At 49.1% G+C, this 26,702-nt stretch overlaps 1 protein-coding gene, 1 long non-coding RNA gene and 1 pseudogene across 5 annotated transcripts; all 3 read left to right on the top strand.

The window, feature by feature from the left end:
• The first annotated feature begins 6,927 nt into the window (after positions 1 to 6,927).
• LOC112615271 lies at positions 6,928 to 7,027 on the top strand (annotated as a pseudogene).
• A 3,388-nt stretch (positions 7,028 to 10,415) lies between these two features.
• Positions 10,416 to 16,474, top strand: IFI6 (interferon alpha inducible protein 6). 4 transcript variants are annotated; one of them, XM_025357310.1, is made up of 5 exons: positions 10,416 to 10,509; positions 13,253 to 13,354; positions 14,007 to 14,084; positions 14,167 to 14,316; positions 16,063 to 16,474. In XM_025357310.1, exons 2-5 carry the CDS (start codon positions 13,285 to 13,287, stop codon positions 16,155 to 16,157), a joined length of 393 nt encoding a protein of 130 aa, XP_025213095.1. In that variant the 5' UTR covers positions 10,416 to 10,509; positions 13,253 to 13,284; the 3' UTR covers positions 16,158 to 16,474. The 4 variants fall into 4 exon arrangements, with proteins under 4 accessions (XP_025213095.1, XP_025213077.1, XP_025213087.1 ...); XM_025357292.1 differs by having other exon boundaries at positions 13,253 to 13,378; XM_025357302.1 differs by having other exon boundaries at positions 10,425 to 10,509; positions 13,253 to 13,366.
• Positions 16,475 to 20,126: 3,652 nt separating this feature from the next.
• Positions 20,127 to 22,564, top strand: LOC112612351. Its single transcript, XR_003116847.1, has 2 exons — positions 20,127 to 20,172; positions 22,172 to 22,564. It is a non-coding gene; the product is annotated as an uncharacterized LOC112612351 (long non-coding RNA).
• Positions 22,565 to 26,702: the final 4,138 nt, after the last annotated feature.

Below are 26,702 nucleotides of genomic sequence, written 5' to 3'. Positions count from 1 at the left end.
AGGCAGAAATTGAGCATAAGACAGTATGAGGGGTAGTCTCCTCCCTTAATCTGAGTCACATATGGTTACTACTTCTGTTTCTCAGATTATAGATTAACTAGCTTTGTTATTTGTCATATTCTGTACAATGACTAGAGAAAATTACATGATGTCAGGGATAAAAACCACACCCCTTCTTAATGAATGACCCTTTTTGTAGATTAACTTCCCCGTTGTTGTCCTGCTTTGCTTAGACCAGATAACAGAAAACCCATGACTATTACACCCTCTGTAAAAAATTTTCAATGCACCCTTCCCAAAAAGAAACAATGCATAAACCAATCAAATTGCTGTACCTATGCACCAATCTTGTATGAAAAATGTAAGGCCAGGCATGGTGGCTCACACATGTAATCCCAGCACTTTGGAAGGCTAAGGTGGGAGGACTGCTTGAGGCCAGGAGTTTGAGATTAGCCTGGGAAACAAAGCGAGACCCTGTCTCTACAAAAAATAAAAAAATTAATTAGCTAGGTGATATGGTTTGGCTCTGTGTCCCCACTCAAATCTCATCTTGTAGCTCCCATAATTCCCACATGTTGCGGTAGGGACCTAGTGTGAGATGATTGAATCATGGGGACAGGTCTTTCCTGTGCTGGCCTCATGATAGTGAATGGGTCTCACGAGATCTGATGGTTTCAAAAATGGGAGTTTCTCTACACAAGCTCTCTCTTTGCCTGCACCATCCATGTAAGATGTGACTTGGTTCTCCTTGCCTTCCACCATGATTGTGAGGCCTCCCCAGCCATGCAGAACTGTAAGTCCATTAAACCTCTTTCTTTTGTAAATTGCCTGGTCTTCAGTATGTCTTTATCAGCAGCATGAAAATGGACTAATACAGTAAATTGGTACCAGGAGTGGGGTATTGCTGAAAAGATACCCAAAAATGTGGAAGCTACTTTGGAACTGGGTAACAGGCAGAGGTTGGAACAGTATGGAGGGTTCAGAAGAAGACAAGAAAATGTGGGAAAGTTTGGAACTTCCTAGAGACTTGTTGAATGGCTTTGACTAAAATGCTGATAGTGATATGAACAATAAGGTCCAGGCTGACGTGGTCTCAAATGGAGATAAGGAACTTGTTGGGAACTGGAGTAAAGGTGACTTTTGTTATATTAAAGAGACTGGTGGCATTTTGCCCCTGCCTTAGAGATTTGTGAAACTTTAAACTTGAGAGAGATGATTTAGGGTATCTGGTGGAAGAAATTTCTAAGCAGCAAAGCATTCAACAGGTGACTTGGGTGCTGTTAAAGGCATTCAGTTTCAAAAGGGAAACACTGTAAAAAAATTTAAGGGGTGCATTAAAGTTTGAAATATTTGCAGCCTGACAACGCAATAGAAAAGAAAAATCCCATTTTTTGAGGTGACTTGGGTTCTGTTAAAGGTATTCAGTTTCAAAAGGGAAATGCTGTAAACCAAATTTGAGGAATGCATTAAAGTTTGGAAAATTTGCAATCTGACAATGCAATAGAAAAGAAAATCCAGGCTGGGCACAGTGACTCATGCCTGTAATCCCAGCACTTTGGGAGGCCAAGGTGAGTAGATCACCTGAGGTAGGGAGTCCAAGACTAGCTTGACCAACACAGAGAAACCCCAACTCTACTAAAAATACAAAATTAGCCAGGCATGGTGGTGCATGCCTGTAATCCCAGCTACTCGGGAGGCTGAGTCAGGAGAATTGCTTGAACTCAGGAGGCAGAGGTTGTGGGGAGCTGAGATCATGCCATTGCACTCCAGCCTGGACAGCAAAAGTAAATTCCGTCTCAAAATAAATAAACAAATAAATGAAAAGAAAATCCCATTTTCTGAGGAGAAATTCAAGCTGACTGCAGAAATTTGTGTAAGTAACAAGGAGCCAAATGCTAATCACCAAGACAATGGGAAAAATGTCTCCAGGTCATGTCAGAGACATTTGTGGCAGCCCCTCCCATCACAGGCCTGGAGGCCTATGAGGAAATAGTGGTTTCATGGGCTGGGCCCAGGGTCCCCATGCTGTGTGCAGCCTAGGGACTTGGTGTCCTGTGTCCCAGCCACTCCAGCTGTGGCTTCAGAGGGTGCAAGCCTCAAGCCTTGGCAACTTCCATGTGGTGTTGAACCTGCAAGCGTGCAGAAGTCAAGAATTGAGATTTGGGAACCTCTGCTTAGATTTCAGAATATGTATGGAAATGCCTAGATGCCCAGGCAGAAGTTTGCTGCAGGAGCAGGGCCCTCATGGAGAATCTCTGCTAGGGCAGTGCGGAAGGCAAATGTGCGGTCAGAGCCCCCACACAGAGTCCCTACTGGGGCACCGCCTAATGGAGCTGTGAGAAGAGGACCACCATCCTCCAGACCCCAGAATTGTAGATCCACTGACAGCTTGCACCGCGCACCTGGAAAAACCACATACACTCAACACCAGCCCATGAAAGCAGCCGTGAGGCAGACTGTACCCTGCAAAACCACATGAGTGGAGCTGCACAAGACTATGGGGAACCTAGCTCTTACATCAGTGTGACCTGTATGTGAGACATGGAGTCACAGGAGATCATTTTGGAGCTTTAAGATTTGACTGCCCCCACTGGATTTTGGAGTTGCATGGGGCCTGTAGCCCCTTTGTTTTGGCCAATACAAAATGGAAATAACCAGCCATTTGGAATGGCTGTATTTACCCAATGCCTGTACTCCCATTGTATCTAGGAATTAACTAATTTGCTTTTGATTTTACAGGCTCATAGGTGGAAGGGACTTGCCTTGTCTAGGATGAAACTTTGGACTGTGGACTTTTGAGTTAATGCTGAAATGAGTTGAGACTTTGGGGGACTGTTGGGAAGGCATGATTGGTTTTGAAATGTAAAGATATGAGATTTGGGAGGGGCTGGAGTTGAATGATATTGTTTGGCTCTGTGTCCCCACCCAAATCTCAAGTTGTAGCTCCCATAATTCCCACATGTTGCGGGAGGGACCTAGTGGGAGATGACTGAATCATGGGGGCAGGTCTTTCCCCTGCAGTTCTTGTGACAGTAAATGGCTCTTATGAGATCTGATGGCTTTAAAAATGGGAGTTTCAGCTGAGCGTGATGGCTCACGCCTGTAATCCCAGCACTTTAGGAGGCAGATAACCTGAGGTCAGGAGTTTGAGATCAGCCTGGCCAACATGGTGAAACCCCATTTCTACTAAAAATACAAAAATGAGCCAGGCACAGTGGCACGGGTCTGTAATCCCAGCTACTCGGGAGGCTGAGGCAGGAGAATCACTTGAACTGGGAGGTGGAGATTGTACTAAACCGAGATTATGCCACTGCACTGCAGCCTGGGCAACAAAGTGAGACCTTGTCTTAAAAAAAAAAAAAAAAAGACATACAACTCAAAAGATATTGCCATAGTTAGCTGAGAATGGTGGTGCCCACCTATAGTCCCAGCTACTTGGGAGGCTGAGGTGGGAGGATCACTTGAGCCTGAGAGGTTGAGGCTACAGTGAGCTGTGATCACACCACTGAACTCCAGCCTAGGTGACAGAGCAAGACCCTGTCCCCTGCCCCTGCAAAAAAGATACTGCCACTTTATTAAAATCCTATTCAATCATTAATAGTTAGTCCCATCCATCATATTATATGAATGTCTCCCACGGTGACATCATTCAGGTTTTCAGGCTTCCACTCAATCTTGTCAGGTTCCAAAAGCAGGAGTGATCTCAGCAAATATATATCACCCTTTCCGACGTCTGGGATAACTGACCACAGACAAAGTCATCTCTTGCTCTGAGACTCTTTTGAGGTGATAATGTAATATTGGGTTTCCCTCAATTCATAGTCCATTTATTAATTTCTTTACCCTCAGCTACTATTCCTCCTTCTCTCCATTAATATCCAAAGAGTTTACCTTTGGAAGGGACATTAGGATTGCCACTGTGCTGGTCTACATTGCAGCCAGCAATACTAGTCTAGTAAGTACTCTTCCTTAGTTCACTCCAATTCGAATAGGATAAGATAGCAAAAGTGTAGAACTTGCGGGCGATTTTTACCACCAGGCAGTACGGCTGCATTCATTGTTAACTCCAATTTTGCACAACCCACCTCCATCAGGCCTTTAGGAATTGTGACATAAAGTTTAAAAAGGTAGTTCTAGTTTTTTGCTTAGGAATCATCCCTGCTGCCAGCGCTTTCCAGAACTCAGGGAAACACTTATATTTACCAGTTTATTATAAGGGATACTACAAGTGGGGACTGTGATATCGTAGCTGCAGCCCTGATCCTAGGACTACATCAGGTAGAGGAGGGAAAAAAAAAAGTTTTTGACGTGATTTGGGGAAGAAAGAAAAACAGTTATGGCCATTGTACCAGTGTATTCCTCCCTTGACAAGAATTGAATAATCATAACAGCATCCTCCTCACTCCCTTTTTTCCTGGTCTATTGGAAACAATGAGGAAAATCTAGCGGGGGCACTCCTTTAGTCTCCACTTGTGTTGTGTGCGCAACATGCAAGCCAGTCTTTCATGCTTTCATCTCCCCCTATGTTAGACAAGAAATGTTTCAATTACCCACTCCACTTCTCTATCAAACTATTACTTTGAGGAGGATATCTCTCTGCCCATTATTATTATTTCATTTTAATTCCTTTTTTTTTTTTTTTTTGAGACAGGGTCTTGCTCTGTCACCCAGGTTGGAGTGCAGAGGTACAATCACAGCTCACTGTAGCCTCGACCTCCCAGGCTCAAGCGATCCTCCCATTTCAGCCTCCTGAGTAGCCGGGACTGCAGGTGGGCACAACCATGCTTGGTTAATTATGGCAGTATCTTCTGAATTGTATGTCCTTTTTTTTTTTTTAGACAGGGTCTTGCTCTGTCTTGGAGTGCATGGAATGCAATGGTGCAATCTCGGCTCACTGCAACCTCCACCTCCCAGTTCAAGCAATCCTCCTGCCTTAGCCTCCCAAGTAGCTGGGGAGTTGTATGTACTTTTGATGTAAGAAATTCAGGTTTTTAGAGGATGGGTTAATAGGTGCAGCAAACCACCATGGTACACGTATACCTATGTAACAGACCTGCACACTTTGCACGTGTATCCCAGAACCTAAATTAAAATTAAAAAGAAAAGAACAAAGAAATTTAGGTTTGAAGGCCTGGTGCAGTGGCTCATGCCTGTAATCCCAGCACTTTGGGAGGCTGAGACAGGTGGATCACTTGAGGTCAGGAGTTCAAGACCAGCCTGGCCAACATGGTGAAACCCTGTCTCTACCAAAAATACAAAAATTAGCCAGGCATGGTGGCACATGCTTGTAATCCCAGCTACTTGGGAGGCTGAGGCAGGAGGATCACTTGAACCTGGGAGGTGGAGCTTCAGTGAGCCAAGATCATGCCACTGCACTCCAGCCTGGGCGACAGAACCACATCTCAAAAAAAAAAAAAAGGGGGGGGGGTGGTGTTTGAAAACCAGAGGTGGACCGTGATATTGTGAAATAGATATTTGAAATAAGTAATGAAGCCTCCATAAAAAACCAAAAAGATGGCCGGGCGCGGTGGCTCAAGCCTGTAATCCCAGCACTTTGGGAGGCCGAGACGGGCGGATCACGAGGTCAGGAGATCGAGACCATCCTGGCTAACAGGGTGAAACCCCGTCTCTATTAAGAAATACAAAAAACTAGCCGGGCGAGGTGGCGGGCGCCTGTAGTCCCAGCTACTCGGGAGGCTGAGGCCGGAGAATGGCGTGAACCCGGGAGGCGGAGCTTGCAGTGAGCTGAGATCCGGCCACTGCACTCCAGCCTGGGCGACATAGCGAGACTCCGTCTCAAAAAAAAAAAAAAACCAAAAAGACAGGGTTCCAAGAGTTTCCCAATAGCTGAACACATGGATGTTCCTGAAGGACGCTGTGCCCATTCCCCCACACCTCATTTCCTGGCATACAATTCCTAAAATCCTTGGTGTCTCCAAAGTGATGCCTTTTGTATACTAATGATTTCGTATTTGTTTATTTTTTAGAGATGGAATCTCACTGTGTTGCCCAAGCTGGACTTGAATTTCTAGGCTCAAGTAATCTTCCCACCTCAGCCTCTTGAACAGCTTGGGCTATAGGTGTATGCCACCATGCTTTGTATACTAATGATTGACTGATGGCTAGCAGTCCCTAGGTAGCTTGAGGATAGGGCTGGTCACTGGGAAGACCAAGGCAGGGTTAAAGGGTTGGAACTTTCAGCTCCACCCACTGAAGGGGAGAAGGACTGAAAGTTAAGTTGATCTCCAGTGGCCAATGGTTTAATCAATCATTCTTATGTAATGAAGCCTCCATAAAAAAAAAAAAAAAAGACAGGGTTCTGAGAGCTTCCCAATTGCTGAACACATGGATGTTCCTAGAGGACGCTGTGCCCATTCCCCCATACCTCACCCAACACATCTCTTCATGTAGCCTTTGTAATTTCCTGTATGGTAAACTGCTAACTGTGTTTCCCTGTGCTTTAGGAGCTTCTCTAGCAAATTAATCGAACCCAAAGAAGGGGTTATGGGAATCCCAACTTGCAACCAGTCGGAAGTTCCAGGAGCCCTGATTTGTGCCTTTGAGGGTCAGTGTTGAGGAGTCCCTCAACCTGTAGGATCGATGCTCTCTGCAAGTAGACAGTGTCGGAATTGAATTGGAGGCTGGGCACAGTGGCCCATGCCTGTAATACCAGCACTTTGGGAGGCTGAGGCAGGCAGATTCCTTGAGCCTAGGAATTTGAGACTAGCCTGGCCAACATGGCAAAACCCCATCTTTACAAAAAATACAAAAATTAGCCAGGCATGACGGTGCACCCCTATAGTCCCAGCTACTCGGGAGGCTGAGGCAGGAGGATTGCTTGAACCCAGGAGGTCGAGACTGCAGTGAGCTGTGATTGAGCCAACCTTGGTGACACAGTGAGACCCTGTCTGAAGAAAAGAAAAAAGTGCTCACTTCGTCATATACTAAAATTGGAACAATACAGAGAAGATTAGCATGGCCCCTGTGCAAGGATGACGTGCAAATTCATGAAGCATTCCATATTTTTATTTTAATAATTAAAAAAAAAAAGAATTGAGGCTGGGCGAGGTGGCTTCCACCTGTAATCCCAGCACTTTGGGTGGATCACTTGAAGTTGGGAGTTTGAGACCAGCCTGACAAACATGGAGAAACTCCGTCTCTACTAAAAATACAAAATTAGCCAGGTGTGGTGGTGCAAGCCTGTAATCCCAGCTACTCAGGAGGCTGAGTCAGGAGAACCGCTTGAACCGGGGAGGTGGAGGTTGTGGTGAGCCGAGATAGTACCACTGCACTCCAGCCTGGGCAACAAGAGTGAAATTCCATCTCAAATAATAATAATAATAATAATAATAATAATAATTGAATCAGAGGACACCCAGCTGGTGTCTGCTGCTTGGGGTGTGGGGAAAAAACCCCACCCACACATCTGGTCTGTGGTGATTGTTGCGTTGAGTAAGAGAATAGAAAAAGCGGGCCAGGCGTGGTGACTCACACCTGTAATCCCAACATTTTGGGAGGCCGAGGTGGGTGGATCATGAGGTCAGGAGATCAAGACCATCCTGGTTGACACAGTGAAACCCCATCTCTACTAAAAACACAAAAAATTAGCTGGACATGGTGGTGGGTGCCTGCAGTCCCAGCTACTCAGGAGGCTGAGGCAGGAGAATGCCGTGAAACCAGGAGGCAGAGCTTGCAGTGAGCCGAGATCGCACCACTTCACTCCAGCCTGGGTGACAGAGTGAGACTCCGTCTCAAAAAGAAAAAAAAAAAAAAAAAGGCACATTAGGTCGTTTTGGTTTTTTCTTTCCTTTTAACTGTGTGGCAGGTTCAGGCCACAAAACAAGCTATGCTGCCACCTCTGATTATATGATCCAAAGATGCAGCGTTGCTGGATGTATCTGTGTAAAGACGGATAATGATTCTGTAGGGAGGAAAAAAAAATAGGATTCTGTAGAGAGTCTCTGAAAGTCCACACAGGAGAATTGCAGTTAGGATTCTTAGGATTCTGGAGTAAGGCTATGGTTACTGTGGTCCCTTTGGGAAAACAGGCCCTGATGTGCCACTGAGCCCCAGTAGTGACTATGCATCTCACCACTGGATGCCAGGTAGCTATACATCTTAAGTTGGGTATTATCAGAAAGGTAGAGCAGCAATTCCACATGTGATGGAAGCCGGGCACATTGGCTCATGCCTGTAATCCCAGCACTTTAAGACCCCGAGGCAGAAGGACCACTTGGAACCAGGAGTTGGAGACCAGCATGGGCAATGTAGTGAGACCTCCATCTCTAAAAGAAATATAAAAATTAGCTGAGTGTGGTGGCACATGCCTGTGGTCCCAGATACTTGGGAGGGTGAAGTGGGATGATTTCTTAAGCCTAGGAAGTCAAGGCTGCAGTAAGCTATGATTGTACCACTGCACTCCAGCCCGGGCAACAGAGTGATACAATCATACCCTGTCTCTAACAAACGAACAAACAAACCAACAAAACAACAAAGAGGCTGGGCACAGCGGCTCACACCTGTAATCCCAGTACTTTGGGAGGCAGAGGTGGGCGGATCACCTGAGGTCAGGAGTTCAAGACCAGCCTGGACAACATGGCAAAACCCCATCTCTACTAAAAATACAAAAAAAATTAGCTGGGCATGGTGGTGCGTGCCTGTAATCCCAGCTACTCGGGAGGCTGAGGCAGGAGAATCGCTTGAACCCGGAAGGCAGAGGTTGCAGTAAGACGAGATCACACCACTGCACTCCAGCCTGGGGGACAGTGCAAGACTGTGTCAAAAACAAAAACAATAACAACAAAAAACAAAGAACAAAACAAAACAAAAAATATATGATGGAAATGGTATATTTAAGGCTGAGCAAAAGGGGTCTAAAAGGCATGAGTAAATTAAATAAACGGGGAGCTCAGAGTCCTGTGGCACCCAACTCTGTCTCTCTGGGTTTTCTCCTTGACCCACATATATGGCCTCATGGAGTGTTCCCAGCAACCAACAGATAATGGAGGAAAGAAGTCGAACCCAATTCACAGATAAGTCAGTATAATATTTTGGTACCAGCTGGAAATGGACCACTCTATTACAGCTCCAGTTGGGGGTGGCCCTGAATAATAGTGAATCCTCCCAGGGGGCAGAACTAGGAGCAGTATACCGTGTTGTTCCCTCTGTATGCAGAGAGAGAGAGAGAGAGATGGACTGAGGTACAGGCATACACCAATTCCTAATAAGTGGCCAATGTCTTGGCTGGTCGGTCAAAGGCATGGATGGAACAAGATTGGAAGATTGGGAATAAGCAGGTGTGGGTTGGGGCATAAGAATGAACTCTGAATGGACATAAAGCACGTGGATCTCTGTGTCTCATGTTAATGCCGACCAGAGATCACCTGCTGCAGAGGAGGCTTTACAGCCCGATGGGCAGGATGTCCCATCCCGTGGACGTCAGCCAGCCTCTCAACTTAGCCCCACTATTGCCTTGCAATGGACCTATGAGTGTCTATTGCAAGACAAGGATGGGGGTTAGAAATGAGTCCAACAACTTGGGCTCCCTCTCACAAAAACTGATCTGGCAATTGCCAAAATATAGCCAATCTTCCAGCAGCAGGTAGCAATATGGCAAACTTGCTCAATGAGAATAGCCAGCCATCTGGTGGCAGGTCAATTATTTCAGACCCCTTCCACTTGGGAGAAGGCAATGATTCATCCTTACCGGAATTTCTATGTTTTCCAAATGGAGGTTGCATTTCTGACCTATAGTGCTTCAAGCATCACCAGCCAAAGGCTTTAAAGAATGCTCAGTTCATTACCTAGGGCCAGAGGACCCATCTTGAAACTCAAGATGTATCATGATGGCCACACGAACACAGGGTTCACTGGTCTTACCATATGCCCATGCCGCAGAAGCAGCCAGCCTGAGAGACAATGGAACAAAGTGACTTAATTTCTAAAGTTCTGGGGGATTATAAACAGCATATGGTGTGTCACATGACTACTGTGGGATTGGAAAAAGATCATGTAAATAGAGCACTTTGCACAGATCCTGGCATGCAGCAAGTGCTCAATAAATGGTAGGTGTTGTTTATTAGTTGGATTGAAGGGTGAAAGACCTGTGTGCCCCAGGGGGAGCTGGTGATCAGGCTTCACTAAGCCCAGTATGGCCGTAGCTGTCACCATAGTGTGACATGCTTTGAATACCCTTAGGGGCTCCAAAAGTCCTCAGCTTGAAGTGTATTTTTCTGCCAGCAGGCAGCACACAAATGCTTCTGCTGGGCGGAGCTGGGAGACAGGGGAAAATGAAACTGCAGAGCGCAGGGGCTGGGAGAGAGGGGAAAAGGAAACTGCAGAGTGCAGAAATAGAAATTCCGGCAGGGATTGGCTGCCTGGGGTGAGACGTGGGAGGATCCGCAAGTGATGATAAAAAGCCAGCCTTCAGCCGGAGAACCGTTTACTCGCCGCGGTGCCCATCTATCAGCAGGCTCCGGGCTGAAGATTGCTTCTCTTCTGTCCTCCAAGGTAAACTCAGGAGCTATGAAGTGTGGGCATCAAGCTGCCACCCTCTGCCAGGCTGCCTGCCTGCCTGTAAATCTCATGTTCTGAGAGCCAGGAGGCCCCTTCTCCAGGGAGCAGCATCCCTGGGTCCCTTTTAGTGCCCTGGGATGGGACTTGTCTAAGAGGATGGGTTGGAGATTTTAGGGAGACTGGATACAAAACCCCAAGAGGCATGAGACCCAGGTTACAGGTGCAATATCAGCGATCTGTGGCCTTAGCCCTGTCACCTCTTGGAACCTTAATTGCTTCCTCTGTAAAAGGAAGGTTAAGTTGCCTTACCTGCTCAAAGGACTGGATGATTTTAGAAGCCCCTTTATTATAGGATCCAATGTGACAGTGAGTTCATCTTTGAGGATAGATGAAGCCATCTGGAATGGTTGTTAATAATGTGGGCTTTGGGGCCGGGGCGGGCACGGTGGCTCACACCTGTAATCCCAGCACTTTGGGGAGGCCAAGGTGGGAAGATCACGAGATCAGGAGTTTGAGACCAGCCTGGCCAACATGGTGAAACCCCGTCGCTACTAAAAATACAAAAATTTGCCGGGCATGCTGGCACATGGCTGTAATCCCAGCTACTCGGGAGGTTGAGGCAGGAGAATCCCTTGAACCTGTGAGGCAGAGGTTGCAGTGATCTGAGATCACGCCACTGCACTCCAGCCTGGGTGACAGAACGAGACTCTGTCTCAAAAAAAAAAAAAAAAAAAAAAAAGTGGGCTTTGGGTATTAGCCAATTGTGGGTTTAAACCCTGACTTTTCCATGACCTGGCTAGGCAGCCTTGGGAATATTACTTAACCTCTCTGAGCTTCAGTTCCTTACCTATAACATGTGGTTGATAACAATGGTACCGACTTCATGGTATGATTATAGATACAAGTGGACTGCATGCCATAAAGTGCTAAGTACTCAATACTTGAGAGGAGTTTCTTGTTTTTCTTTTTAATTTAAGGAAATGGCATTGAGCTGACAAAGGTCGCGTTAGAGGTGAGTCTGAGGGCATACACATTTTCCAGTTTTGTGGTATAAAGGAAAGAGCATAGGTTCTGAATTTTGACAGTCTTGAATGTATACCCATGTTACACAATTTGCTGTGTGACCTTTATCCCTTGTGATATTGTAAAATATATTTTTTCATCCCCCAGTTGCTGGCATACAACTCCTAAAATCCTTGGAATCTTCAAAGTGATAAATATCTTTTGAGTGTTAACTGTCTAATAAGTTGAGTGATGGCTGGCATTTCCTCTGGGGAGGGGAGAGGGGCTGAAGGTAAAGCTGATTACCAATGGGCAATGATTTAATCAGTCGTGCCTATGTAATGAAGCCTCCACAAAAACACAAAAGGACAGGGTTTGACGAGCTTCCAGATAGCGGAATACAAAGAGTCTCCCAGTGGGTGGTGCTTCTGGAGAGGAATGGAAACTCCATGCCCTTTCTCCCATACCTTGCCCCGTGCATCTCTTCATCTGGAGCATTTGTAATATCCATAAGGAATCAGTAAATGTGGCTGGGTGTGGTGGCTGACGCCTGTAATCCCAACACTTTAGGAGGCTGAGACAGGCAGATTGCTTGAGCTCAGGAGTTCAAGACCAGGCAACATGGTGAAACCCTGTCTCAAAAAAAAAAAAAAAAAAAAGCTGGGTGCGGTGGTGCATACTTGTAGTCCCAGCTACTCTGGAGGCTGAAGTGGGAGGATCACTTGAGCCTGGGAGGCGAAGGTCGCAGTGAGCTGAGATGGGGCCGTGGCACACCCGCCTGAGCAACAGAGTGAGACCCTGTCTCAAAACAACACAAGATCAATTTTTTTTTATAGAAAGAAACCAGTAAATGTAAGCAAAGTGTTTCCCTGAGTTCTGTGAGCTGCTCTAGCAAATTAATAAAACTGCAGAAGGGAATTGTGGGAACCCCAATCTATAGTCAGTCAGAAGCACAGGTAAAACAACCTAGGGCTTTCAATGGGCAGTCTGGGGGACTGAACCCTCAACATGTGCGATCGGCCACTATCTACCCATAGTGGTGTCAGAATTGAATTTGGGGACCCTCAGCTGGTGTTCACCAGAGGACTGATTGCTTGCTTGCTGGTGGGGAGAAACCTCCACACATCTGCTGTCAGAAGCCTCCTGTACAGTGAGGGAAACTGAGTTTCTTTTTCCACACACCCTTCCGTACTTTCTTTCTGAAAAAAATTAAATCGATGTGAGGCCAATGTTTGGTGCCTGTAGATATTCAATGTATTGTAAGAATGAGTTTATCTTAAAAAAAAATTTTTTTAAGCAAATTCTATGCGTCAGGCACTGTTCAAAGTGCCGGGGATACAGCGTGGAACAGTTACTAAATTCACAAGTACCCTCTGAAATAGACTCTATTAATACCCTAATTTTAGAAATAAATAAACTGAAGCCCAGAGAAGCAAAGTACCCTGGTATCCTGCCCAAGGTCACTTGGGTACAAGGCCAAGAACAACCACAGTCATGATATTGACATCTGCGGAAAACACCGTGCGAATCCGCACACCCACCGGTTGGGGCAGGGACATCTCTGCCACTGATGCGGAGAGGAAACGGATTCCCGAGGCTCCTGAGAGGGATCCTGGATTCCGTTCACCGCACCTCGCTGCTTTTTACTGATTCAGTCGGAATTGGAAGGGAAAACAACGGAGCTGATGAGCTCCAAAAATGCTCCGGTGACCATCTCCCTCTCGCCTATTCGCAGGTCTAGTGACGGAGCCTGCGCGCGGCGCCACCATGCGGCAGAAGGCGGTATCGCTTTTCTTGTGCTACCTGCTGCTCTTCACTTGCAGCGGGGTGGAGGCAGGTGAGAATGTGGGTAAGGGTGCAGGTAAGGGTGCAGGTAAGGATGCAGGTAAGGGTGCCGGTAAGGATGCAGGTGAGGGTGCCGGTAAGGATGCAGCTGAGGATGCCGGTAAGGATGCAGCTGAGGATGCCGGTAAGGGTGCAGGTAAGGATGCCGGTAAGGGTGCCGGTAAGGGTGCAGGTAAGGATGCCGGTAAGGATGCGGGTAAGGTTGCTGGTAAGGGTGCAGGTAAGGGAACAGAAAAGGGTGCAGGTAAGGGGACAAGTAAGGAGGCAAATAAGGGTGCTGGGGGATGGGAGGAGGGTGGGATAAGGGAGAGAGTTTCAGGATCCCGAGTGTAGAGATTCTGGCGTGCTTCTGTAGAGACCCTGGCAGGGTTCATTTCAACGGACAGTGCAGGGTTGGTGTCGCCAGAGTCCCAGATTCAAATCCCACTACTCTGTTCATTCCTCCATCCTACCGAAATTTATTCAATGCTAGTTCTGTGCCAGGCTCGGCGCCCAGGGAAAAGTCCCTTCCGCTCTGTGAGGCTCTCTGAGTAGGAGAGCGGTGGCCCCCGCCTCCAGGAGTGGTCCTGAGCATCAGACACAGAGCAGGGGACCCCTGCATTCCACCCCAACACCCCCACTACGCTTTGTCTGCTCTCCTGCAGGCAAGAAAGAGTGCTCGGAGAGCTCGGACAGCGGCTCCGGGTTCTGGAAGGCCCTGACCTTCATGGCCATCGGAGGAGGTGGGTCTGGAGGGGGAGAATCTCGGGCAGGTGGGGCGGGCCTCTGCCGAGGGCGCTCCCTCACCCGCTCCTGTTCCTCCAGGACTCGCGGTCGCCGGGCTGCCTGCGCTGGGCTTCACCGGCGCCGGCATCGCGGCCAACTCGGTGGCTGCCTCGCTGATGAGCTGGTCTGCGATCATGAATGGGGGCGGCGTCCCCGCCGGGGGGCTAGTGGCCACGCTGCAGAGCGTTGGTGAGTGCGGGGCCTGGGCCCTGGTAGAACGTTCTTTAATATTATTATTTTCATCATACATATGGGGAAACTGAAGCACTCAGGAATTAAGTAATTTACTCAAGCAATTAAGTAGTTTACCAGGAATTAAGTGATTATTTATTTATTTTGAGACGGAGTCTGGCTGTGTCACCAAGGCAGGCTGAAGTGCAGTGGTGTGATCTCGCTCACTACAACCTCCGCCTCCCGAGTTCAAGCGATTTTCCTACCACAGCCTCCTGAGTAGCTGGAATAACAGGCACACGCCACCACGCCAGGCTAATTTTTGTATTTTTAGTAGAGATGGACTTTCACCATGTTGGCCAGGCTGGCCTCAAACTCCTGACCTCAGCTGATCCGCCCATCTCGGAGTCCCAAAGTGCTGGGATTACAGGTGTGAGTCACTGTGCCCGGCCAGGAATTAAGTAATTTACTCAAGTCTCCCTGCTAGTTTAGACCAGAGCCTAGATTCTGACCCAGTCAGTATGATGCCAGAAACCCCATTCTCAGTCTCAAAGGCTGGGTGCCTCACTGATGCTTTGGCCAAATCACAACAAGCCTCAGTTCTCTCAGCGGTGCGTTGGGGTGATCATCCTCAGTTTAATTTTATTTTGAATCTGCTCAATCTCAGAGACCACAGTAGCAAAGAAATGTGGTAGAGTAACTCAAATCAATCTCACACCAAACGTGGTCTTGACTTGCACTTTTTGAACACCATGGAGGGAACAGATAGAGCTCACAGTGACTCTTCTATCTATCGATTGATCAGTCTATTGATCTACTTATCATAGATAAAGGTCAAAACAAGGTCTCACACAGCCAGGTTGGAATGCAGTACATGATCACAGTTCACAGCAGCCTGGAACTCCCGGGTGCAAGCTATCCTCCTGCCTCAGACTCCCAAGTAGCTGGGACTACAGGCGCATACCGCCACCACGCCAGATTTTTTTTTTTTTTAGAGACAGGGTCTCATTGTGTTACCCAGGGTGGTCTTGAATTCCTGGGGTCAAGCAATCCTCCCACTTTAGCCTCCCAAAGTGGGAGATTGCAAGCATGAGCCACTGTGCCGGCCCAGAGTGACTCATAAAAAATGGCCTCACTTCCCTCTCTGTCCTGTCTCCCCACCCTACCCCCACCACTCTCTCTCGCTCTGAGGCCTCCAAAATCCTGGAGAAAACCTGCCCCCGACAAACTTCCCTCTCTGCCTTTCTGAACCTTGCATTTTCTCTTCTCTCAATTCTGAATGGCAAAAGCCCAAAGAACCAGCCCAAAATAAGAGAGTCCTGCTCAGAGGGGGCCACACCCCTGCAATGGGAGGGGAAGAGTGTGGGCGAGCCCAGGGACATCTCTGGGCTATAAAATAGTTGTCCTCTCACATGCCACGTAGCTGTGACAAGATGAAATGATCCCCAGCTTGTGAACCCCCCACACCCACACAGGGCTCCATGAAGGTGGCTGTTGGCATGATTAATAACATGGCATTTCCATGGCAGACATCCAGTGAAGGAGCCATTATTTTTGCCTTTTTCATCACAGAAACACATCTGTGATGTGGGATGTCAAGGCAAGGTAAAAATGGGACTCACTTTGTGGTAGTGCCATCCCCTCTCAGGGCCTCTGTTTCTCCATCTAGAAATGAGGAGCTGGACTCAACCAATGGTTTCCAGACATCTGGATTCCCGGGCCTGGCGCTTGGGCCCCACTGACTCATCTGTGTTTGCTTTACAGGGGCTGGCGGCAGCAGCATCGCCATGGGTAAAATAGGTGCCCTGCTGGGCTACGCCACCCACAAGTATCTCGATAGTGAGGAGGATGAAGAGTAGCCCGCAGCATCCAGAACCTCTTCTTCCTTCTTAGCCTAACTCTTCCAGTTAGGATCTAGAACTTTTGCCTTTTTTTTTTTTTTTTTTTTTTGAGATGGGTTCTCACTATGTTGTCCAGGCTAGAGTGCAGTGGCTATTCACAGATGCGATCACAGTGCCCTATAGCCTCCAGCTCCTAGCCTCAAGTGATCCTCCTGTCTCAACCTCCCAAGCAGGATTACAAGCATGTGCCGACCATGCCCAGTATCCAGAACTTTCTCTATCACTGTCCCCAACAACCTAGATAAGAAAACAGAATAAACTTCTTCCAGAAAACACTTTGTCCTGCTGTCAATCATGTTTGCAAACAATCTGGCTCTGGCCTGTGCCATCCACACACCCCCATTCCCATTTTCCCTTCGAGTCAACCACAGCTCCTGGCACACAACCAGTTGATTTTGTTTCTGGGCCTTAGCAAATGTTGGTCTCTCTACCCAGAATGTCTTCAGAGCTCATGTGCCTGAAAAACTCCTTTCTATCCTTCCAGACTCAGTTCAGACATCCCCTTCTCTGGACTCCTGCCTAGCAGGGCCTCCTGTTTAAATGGACAGACTCGATTCCACAGGGTGCTTGGGGAGGCAGAACTCAGTTTCTTCTCACTGAGAGAAGCTTCCAGGTACTTCTCTGATTAGGCAGAGATGGAGAAGCTAGGTCTCTATTCTCTCAAGAAGTGCTAGTGATCACCCTCAGATGGAGAATAAACTCAGCCCCTTGCTCTGAGGAAAGGGTGTAACAGCAGCTTTTCAAGGGCTCGGCAAGGCCCCCGTTTCCTCATAGGACTCTGGGGATAGGGAGAACAGTTTGCATATGGAGTTCATAGCCCTTCTGAATAGGAAGGAAAGGACAACCCAAACACATAGGAAGCATTCCGTAAATATCAGTTATGATTGATTAAGGACTTGCCTAAAACAAAGAGGAAACAGCCAAGTGACAACCAGGAATTAGATCATATGACTTTGGAGTCAGGGTTTACTCTCTGGGGCTCACAGACCATATTCTTCGTTTCTTCCAAAGTTGGCACCAAATTAGGGTCTCTGCCCTTAGAAGAAGCCCCCTCCACTTATTCCCTTGGACAGCATCAAGGCCAGAGAGATGGACAGCTCTGCCCCGAAAGTTTAGATCTGAGGCCTCAGCAGGCCTCAGGCTGAATGACACTGGAAATGACCAGTTCTTTATAGGGAGATTCCACCTTCCCCAGGATCCCTTGGGACCGGCCTGTGCGGGATAACTCCTTGCCTTCATTCTGCAAGTGATGGCGGGGGCTAAGGACACCACCGTGGATGGAACCCAGTTCCTACCTACTTGGGGCTTATGGTGCACTGAGGACCCCACCTTTTCCTTCCCTGTCACCACCTCCCACCCCTATCTCCTTTCACCTACCCTCACCCTTGCCAGCTTTCAGGGACCACAATCATCCCATCTACAAAGCCTGTGGCAGAAGGGTGGACACACACCAGAATTCACTATCACAAGTCCAGAGATGCTCAATGCACTTTTAAGTAATTAAAATTTTTCTTGAGGCGGAGTCTCACTCTGTTGCACAGGCTGGAGTGCAGTGGCGTGATCTTGGCTCACTGCAGCCTCTGCCTCCCAGGTTTAAGCGATTCTCCTGCCTCAGCCTCCCAAGTAGCTGGGATTACAGGCACCTGCCACCACCTTCAGCTAATTTTTGTAGTTTTAGTGGAGAAGGGGTTTCGCCACGTTGGCCAGGTTGGTTTTGAACTCCTGACCTCAGGTGATCCACCTGAGGATCACTCCCAAAGTGCTGGGAATAGAGGCATGAGCCACAGCGCCTGGCCTCAATACACTTTTAGATGCCTCCCTGGCAGCAACCTTCAGAGAGATACATGGCTGAGTCCCAGCCCAGCTCCAGGACTGAGTCACCTCAGACAAGTTAAGTACAGTTTCCTTGTTTTTTTTTTTTTTTTTTTTTTTTTTTGAGACGGAGTCTCGCTCTGTTGCCCAGGTTGGAGTGCAGTGGCCAGATCTCAGCTCACTACAAGCTCCGCCTCCCGGGTTTACGCCATTCTCCTGCCTCAGCCTCCCGAGTAGCTGGGACTACAGGCGCCCGCCACCTCGCCCGGCTGGTTTTTTGTACTTTTTAGTAGAGACGGGGTTTCACCGGGTTAGCCAGGATGGTCTCGATCTCCTGACCTTGTGATTCGCCCGTCTCGGCCAAAGTGCTGGGATTACAGGCTTGAGCCACCGCGCCCGGCCCCTTGTTTTTTTTTTGTTGTTTGAGACAAAGAATCTTGCTCTGTTGCCCAGGCTGGAGTGCAGTGGTGCGATCTTGGCTCACTACAACCTCCACCTCCTGGGTTCAAGCAATTCTTGTGCCTCAGCCTCTCAAGTAGCTAGGATTATAGGTGTGCGCCACCATGCCCTGCTAATTTTTGTATTTTTAGTAGAGACAAGGTTTCACCATGTTAGCCAGGCTGGTCTCGAACTCCTGACCTCAAGTGATCTGCCCACCTCGACCTCCAAAGTGCAGGGATTACAGGCATGAGCCACCGCGCCTGGCCTTCTTCCTTGATTTCGAAACTAGGGTGAGGGTGTTAGATATCATGGTCTCCAGAGCTTCCTCCTCTAAAACATCTGCTGAGCCTGAAGCACATGCTTCTGAGTCCCCTCAGCCCTGTCAGATCCTGGCTTTCTGAGGATGAATTTTATTTTTGGAAGCAGCCAAAAGCCACTCTGTAGTGCCAACTTTGGTGACTAAAGTGGGTGACAGTGTGGGGCGATGCCCATGTTTGGTCACAAATGAGGGTAACTAGAAACTAGCAGGGTTTGTCTCTACCCCGTCTCTACTAAAAATAGAAAAATTAGCCGGGCGTGGTGGTGCATGCCTGTAGTCCCAGTTACTTGGGAGGCTGAGGCAGGAGAATCACTTGAACTCAGGAGGTGGAGGTTGCAGTGAGCCAAGATCACCCCATTGTACTCCAGCCTGGGCAACAGAGCGAGACTCCGTCTCAAAAAAAAAAAAAAAGAATCCAAAAATAGATCCCATCTCTGACTGCCAATGTAGAGGCCCTCTGATCGCATCACTTTCCTATGGACCTGTTTCCCACTTTGTAAAATGGAGAAGGGAAGGAGTTGGACTCTCGTCCAGACCTAGAATGTCTTGCTCAAGTGCTCAAGTTAGGAGTGTCTTGCTCTTAAATAAAATATTTTAATCTAGGGATTTCCTTGTTCTTTAAGAGCCTTTCAGGACCCCCATACCCTTGAATCACCATTCTCCCGGTAGGGGCACTCAAAATTTCATGGTGCTATGTGCTTATCTGACCACCAGGTGGCAGTACAGTCCTATCTTGGAATCCATCAGCCCTCATCAGCCTTGAGCAGCTCCACAATTACCAACAGCCCTCCCTGGGGCAGGCCCCACCAAGGTTAGCTAGAGACGGAAATGAGTAGACCTTGTCCCTGCTCAGCAGCAGGAGCTCCTGAAGCTCACGAGTGGTCCATCAGAGAATCCTTCCAGAGCCCACCTCCTCCTCTCTTCTCCAAGTCCTCAGTCCTACAATTTGGGCATCTCCAAACTCCCGAGCACAGCACTCAGGATTCTCTGCAGTCAGGTCTCACCTCCAGGCTCACTGCCTGCGCTCCCAGACCCAAGTCACAAGGATGAAAGTTAACTAGAGGAGCACGCCACACGCACTTCTTGGCTGGGCAGCAGAGGGGGTTGCTGGGAATGAGGCATCACTAGATTCTGCCTGGAAAGGGGGTCTGGGCCAGCCGAGGGCCTGGGGCAACAGTAGCTGGAGGCTGCTGAGGCAGGGGAGGCCTGTGGCTTCCTGTGAAGAACAGAGGAGCCACTTCCTTTAAGCAGATGGCTGGGGGAGGGGTGGAAGATGAGGGAGCATGAGCTTCCTGGCTTAGCGGGAGGAAAAGCGGTCCCAGGAAGGCCCCTTGAAGAGGCCCACAACAGACTTCTCTTTCCCTCCTTCTGGGTCTCCATGGAACAGACAGCTGAGACAAGGTAAGGTCACAACTGTGAAGTTCTGTGCCGTGAAGCCACAGAAAGGATAGTCAGGTTAGGGGACAGGCTCATTTGTAGAGGCTAGTAAAGAAATGGAGCCTTGGTTATTCCAAAAAGCAAGTCCAAGCACCTACCCCCCAGTATCCAAGTCCCAGTCTCCGGTCTCAGAACCCAGCCCCAGAAGTCCAGCCCCAAGTACTTGGCCTCAAATATCCAGCTCCCATTTCCCCACTCCAAGCACCAGTTCCCAGAGAAACATCCAGTGCCAAGTCAGAAGCTGGCAGGGGCCCAGTGGTTCATTATCTGTGTGAACAAATGGCGTGGCCCCACGGGAGAAATTTTTTTTTTTTTTTTTTTGAGACAGGGTGTTGCTCTGTCACCCAGGCTGGAGTGCAGTGGTGCAATCATGGCTCACTGCAGCCTTGACCTCCTGGGCTCAAGTGATCCTCCCACCTTAGCCTCCCAATTGGGACCACAGGCATGGACCACCACATCCAGCTAGTTTTTTTTGTTGTTTTTATTTTGTTTTTTTGTTTGTTTGTTTTTTAGATGGAGTCTCACTGTCACCCAGGCTGGAGTGCAATGGTGCAATGGCGTGATCTCGGCTCACTGCAACCTCCACCTCCCGGGTTGAAGTGAGTCTTCCGCCTCAGCCTCCTGAGTAGCTGGGTATGCGCCACCATGCCTGGATAATTTTTGTATGTTTAGTAGCGACGGGGTTTTGCCATGTTGGCCAGGCTGGTCTTGAACTCCTGACTTTAGGTGATCCGCCTGCCTCAGCCTGACCACAAATTCTTGAGGAACCAGTAGAGCTTGCCTCCCAGCACCCACAGCTACCAGGGCACAGCGTGGTTTAGCTGCTCCAGGTTCTGATCTGCAGAAGGGGTGGGGGTCTTCACTCAGCCATGATCACTCATCCTTGGAATCCACCAAACTAAGCCCATTTCTCCTTCAATCTTTCACACTTGGGTCAAAGGCACCTCCAGGCATGCAGGTGCCTAGGCCAGACACCTTCCCAAAGGCCTTTCCCCCTAACTTTTCAATGATGGCTCCTTCTGCACTCTTTGGTTTTCACTCAAATGTCACTTCCTCAGAGAAGCCCTCCCTGACCACCTACTTTAAAATTGCCTCCTTGTTTCTCTCTACCACAGTAATTGCCAACTTGTCTGCCCCTCGGAATCACCTGAGAGCTTAAAATTGTACTGATACCTGTGTCTCACTCACGGTGTGGGAACAGCTTGCTCTAGCATGTCACCCTTTTAATTTTCTGTATAAAGCCAGTAAAGACATAGAGACTTGGTGACTCCAAGAACTAGTAGGCCCAAGTACCCAACCCCAAGTACCCAAGTCCAAGTCCTCAGCTCAGAGCCCAACTCCAAACACCCAAGTCCAAAGGTTTACATATATTAACTCTTTTCATCGTTGCAATAATTCTCTCAGGTGTCCTTAGGACCTGCATTTTACAGATGAAGAGATCAAGGTACAGAGAGGTTAAATAAGTTCCCTAAGGCAAGCAGCTAGCAAGTGACAGGACAAGGATTCGAACCCAGAGTCTGCCTCTGTAGAACAGTGCCTGGCATCCAGAGGGGCTCAATAAATAATTGTTCAATGAATAAATGACTTAATCTTAACACCCTCTGCCTCACCCACCCCCATTTTCAATCCATCAACCCACCTGCCTGAGGATTGTATCTCCTAATTATTTATTGAGTCTGTTCATGTCCCACCAATGGTAGCCTCCCTCTCATCTAGCTTACTACCTTCCATGCTGGAGGGCACCTCCTAGGTGTCCCTGTGTCCACTCTTACTCCCATGTCCACTCCTGTCTATTCTCCACACAGAGGTAGGGAGATTTTAAAACACTAAGTATCCAGTGACTGCCCATAGCACTTAGAAGAAAATTCTATTTCCTTACTATGGCCTCCAACGTCTTAAATAATTCGCTCCCTTAAACCTCCAGAGCTTCATCTCACTCCGTTTCCTTTCCCTTATTTTCCAGCCTGCTAGCCTCATTGCCTTTGCACAAGCTCTTCCCTCTGCCTGGAACACTTGTTGCTTCAGGAGTCGGCTCGATGTAACTTCTCCAGGGACCTGAGCCCCAATCCAAATTAGACACCTGGTTATTGTAGCAGCCTGTATCTCGCCGTCCCAGAATTAATCATGACTGCAATAAAAACGATGTCATGAGCATTTGTTACCATCAGGCTTCCACCCTAGATTATGAGCTCCCTGAGGACAAGCAGAGGGTTCATCTTTCTTTATAGCCAGAGCCCAGTACAGCGCCCGGCACACAGGAGGCGCCCAATTACTTTGGCTGAGTCGATAGACATACATACAGACAGACGGATAAATGGCTGGAAGAGGAGTGATTGAATAAATACATTTCAAAATGTCCTGGCTGCGTTTCTTAGAGCAGTTATAATGCGCGCAATTCACATGGGAGTTATTTTCACCCTTTGAGGGCCAGCACCCACTGGTACCCCGTCGCATTTCCCAGGCAAGGCCACTGGGCGGGGCATCCGGGGCTGGCTGAGTGACGTCACAGAGGGGCGCGTCCGGAGCCGGCCCTGACTTCCTGATTGGCAAGCGCGGTGGCTACACCCACTGCCGCAGCCGTCGGAGTCGAGATGGTGGCAGCGGCTGGCGCAGGGGGAGGCCCAGCCTCCGCGCAGACGGCGGTGGCGCGGTGGGGCGGCCACGCGGGCTTCAGCGCGTCAGGGTCGTCCGGGTCACGTTCATGAAACCGGCGAGGTGGAGACCGGGCGCCGAGCGGTTCGCGAGGCTCGCGCGGTTCCGGGGGGCAGTGGGACGGCGAAGGGCTAGTGAGCTGCGGCTGGACCGCTCCCCGCGGCGGGCCGGGCACAGGGTGTGACCGGGCCTCCGGGCGCTCGCTGCAGCGCGTCTATTTCGGGGCCTCTGACCTCAGCGAGGAAAGTCCCAGAAACACAGCCCCACCCTCCCCCGCACCCTCCTTGACACGCTCGCCTCTTCCCCACCACCCCAAACTCAGACCCAGAGGAACTGCGGGAAACTAGGCGCCTGCAGACCTGGTTTCTTGGCCCTAACTCTGTGTAACCCAGAACAGGAGTCCATGCCTCCTGGACATTAGTCCGCTTATCTGTAAAATGAAGCGACACCTGCGTTAGATGATGCGCGGTAGGAAGTACCCTGCACTAGGGGTGCTAGTGCTAGGTGCTCCAGGGTTACTAGTTTCTTCCTAATCCTGCCACTGATGTGCTCTGTGTCTTACAGCAATTTCACTTAACCTTAGGGGGCGAGGCTTCCCCCATCCTAGGATGAATCCATTGTCTTTCCAGCTCCAGGGTCCTGGGGGACGGGCCTTCTTGAATCATGGAGTCAGTGGCCAGCTAAGAGCAGGCACCGCCTCCTGGTGTCCAGGCTCTTGCCTTTCTGAGCCCTCACCCTCTTCTTTCCCCATGCTCCCCACCTCCCAGCTCAGGGCCCTCTAACCTGTCTCTTCACTTCTCTAAAGTTCCTCTGACAAGTGAGTGTTCTTATCCTCCCTGATGGCTCGAATGAGGTTGTGCCTAAGATGGCTGGGCTCCCCAGAGGCTCTGTGAAGTTTCAGTCTGCTGAGACCTTAAAGGGCATCCCAGGACAACCTTCCTGCATGTTCCTACCAAGGTTGAGTCACTCCCCTGCACAAAACCATCAGTGGCTCTGTATGGCCCTCAGGCCACTTGGCAAGGCCCACAGGCCGCAATACCAAGGTCTCTCTTCTCAGCCAAGCCCCCAGCCAGGCTCTAGCCAGACTCAACTTTCAGCTGTCTTTCCTCTCTCCCAGTGACACAGACCTCTGCTGGGATCACTTCTTCCCTGAGTCATCCCCTCACAAATTTTACCTGGCTAACTCCTCATCCCTGACCATCATGGAAGAGGGTGGATCCTGACCCCTAAGGTGGGTCTCAGTTCACTTGAGGACTGGTGAGTGACTGCTGACCTCACTCAGCGCAGCCACTCCCCTTCTTGCCTCCTTCCCTCTGACCATGTTGAACTTTCAGCTCCTTGAAAATACATGTCTCTCTTGCCTCTGAGCCTTTGCACCTGTTGTTCTCTCAGACCTAAACACTCATCCCTTCCCTACTTAACTGGTATTTGTCCTTCAAATCTCAGTTTAGGGCCAGGCGTGGTGGCTCACGCCTGTAATCCCAGCACTTTGGGAAGCCAAATCGGGCGGATTACCTGAGGTCAGGAGTTCAAGACCAGTCTGGCCAACATGGCAAAACCCCATCTGTACTAAAAATACAAAAATTAGCCGGGCATGGTGGCATGCACCTGTAGTTCCAGCCACTCAAGAGGCTGAGGCAGGAGAGTCGCTGGAACCCAGGAGGCAGAGGTTGCAGTGAGCCGAGATTGCACTACTGCACTCTAGCCTGAGTGACAGAGCGAGACTCCATATCAAAAAAAAAAAAAAAAAAAATCAGTTTAGAAGTCAGTTTCTCTAGGGGTTGGAGGTTGGAGTTTCATGAGCAGCCCTTGCAATATGGAGCACACACTTGGCACTATTTATTTATTTATTTTTATTTTTATTTTTTTTTTTTGAGACGGAGTCTCGCTCTGTGGCCCAGGCTGGAGTGCAGTGGCCGGATCTCAGCTCACTGCAAGCTCCGCCTCCTGGGTTTACGCCATTCTCCTGCCTCAGCCTCCCAAGTAGCTGGGACTACAGGCGCCCGCCACCTCGCCCGGCTAGTTTTTTGTACTTTTTTTAGTAGAGACGGGGTTTCACTGTGTTAGCCAGGATGGTCTCGATCTCCTGACCTCGTGATCCGCCCGTCTCGGCCTCCCAAAGTGCTGGGATTACAGGCTTGAGCCACCGTGCCCGGCCTCTTGGCAGTATTTAATGTCTCCCCATTAGAATGTAAGTTATGGGTTGGCAGTGGTGGCTCACACCTGTAATCCCAGCATTTTGGGAGGCCAAGGTGAGATGATTGCTGAGGCGAGGAGTTCAAGACCACCATGGACAACATAGCAAGACCTCATCTCTACTAAAAAAAAAATTTTTTTTTTTTTTTTTTTTTGAGACGGAGTCTTGCTCTGTCACCCAGGCTGGAGTGCAGTGGCCGGATCTCGGCTCACTGCAAGCTCCGCCTCCCGGGTTCACGCCATTCTCCTGCCTCAGCCTCCCGAGCAGCTGGGACTACAGGCGCCCGCCGCCTCGCCCGGCTAGTTTTTTGTAATTTTCAGTAGAGACGGGGTTTCACCGTGTTAGCCAGGATGGTCTCGATCTCCTGACCTCGTGATCCGCCCGTCTCGGCCTCCCAAAGTGCTGGGATTACAGGCTTGAGCCACCGCGCCCGGCCAAAATTTTTTTTTTTGAGATGGAATTTCACTCTTGTTGCCCAGCCTGGAGTGCAATGGCGCGGTCTCGTCTCACTGCAACCTCCGCCTCCCGGGTTCAAGCAATTCTTCTGCCTCAGCCTCCAAGTAGCTGGGATTACAGGCATGCACCATCACGCCTGGCTAATTTTGTATTTTTTTTTTTTTTTTTAGTAGAGACGGGGTTTCTCCATGTTAGTCAGGCTGGTCTTGAACTCCTGACCTCAGGTGATCCACCCACCTCAGCCTCCCAAAGTGCTGGGACTACAGGCATGAGCCACCATGCCTGGCCTCTACTAAAAATTTTTTTAAATTAGCTGGGCATACTGGCATGCACCTGTAGTCCCAGCTAATCGGGAGGCTGAGGCAGGAGAATCACTTGTGCATAAGAGGTTGAGGCTGCAGTTAAGCCAAGATCAAGCCATTTGCACTCCAGCCTGGGCAACAGAGCAAGACCCTGTCTTTAAAAAAAGAAAAGAAAAAAACTTGAGTGTGGTGGCTCACGCCTGTAATCCCAGCACTTTGGGAGGCCAAGGTGGGTGGATCACCTGAGGTCAGGTGTTTAAGACCAGCCTGGCCAATGTGGCAAAACCCCATCACTACTAAAAAAATACAAAATTTAGCCAGGCATGGTGGTGGGTGCCTGTAATCCTAGCTACTCGGGAGGCTGAGGGAGGGAGAATCTCTTGAACATGGGAGGCGGAGGTTGCAGTGAGCTGAGATTGCACCACTGCACCCCAGCCTGGGCGACAGAGTGATACTCCATCTCAAAAAAAAAGGGCTGAGTGCTGTGGCTCACACCTGTAATCCCAGCACTTTGGGAAGCTGAGGTGGGCGGATCACCTGAGGTCAGGAGTTCAAGACCAGCCTGATCAACATGGAGAAACTCCGTCTCTACTAAAACTACAAAATTAGCCGGGCGTGGTGGCGTATCCCTGTAATCCCAGCTACTTGGGAGGCGGAGGCAGGAGAATCGCTTGAACCCGGGAGGCAGAGGTTGCAGTGAGCCAAGATCGTGCCTTTGCACTTTAGCCTGGGCAACAAGAGGGAAACTCTGTCTGAAAAAAAAAAAAAAAAAATGTAAGTTACAGGAGGGTAAAGATGCTTTGTCACTATATCTCCTAATGACAACGATGGCCACAGGCCCTGGCCCAAAATAGAATCTCAATAGGAGTTTATTGAATTAATGAGCG

The sequence above is a fragment of the Theropithecus gelada genome, chromosome 1 (genome assembly GCF_003255815.1).
Source record: "Theropithecus gelada isolate Dixy chromosome 1, Tgel_1.0, whole genome shotgun sequence".
Classification (NCBI taxonomy): domain Eukaryota; kingdom Metazoa; phylum Chordata; class Mammalia; order Primates; family Cercopithecidae; genus Theropithecus; species Theropithecus gelada.
The sequence above is the reverse complement of the archived record's forward strand: the minus strand, read 5'-3'. Positions and strand labels throughout refer to the sequence as shown.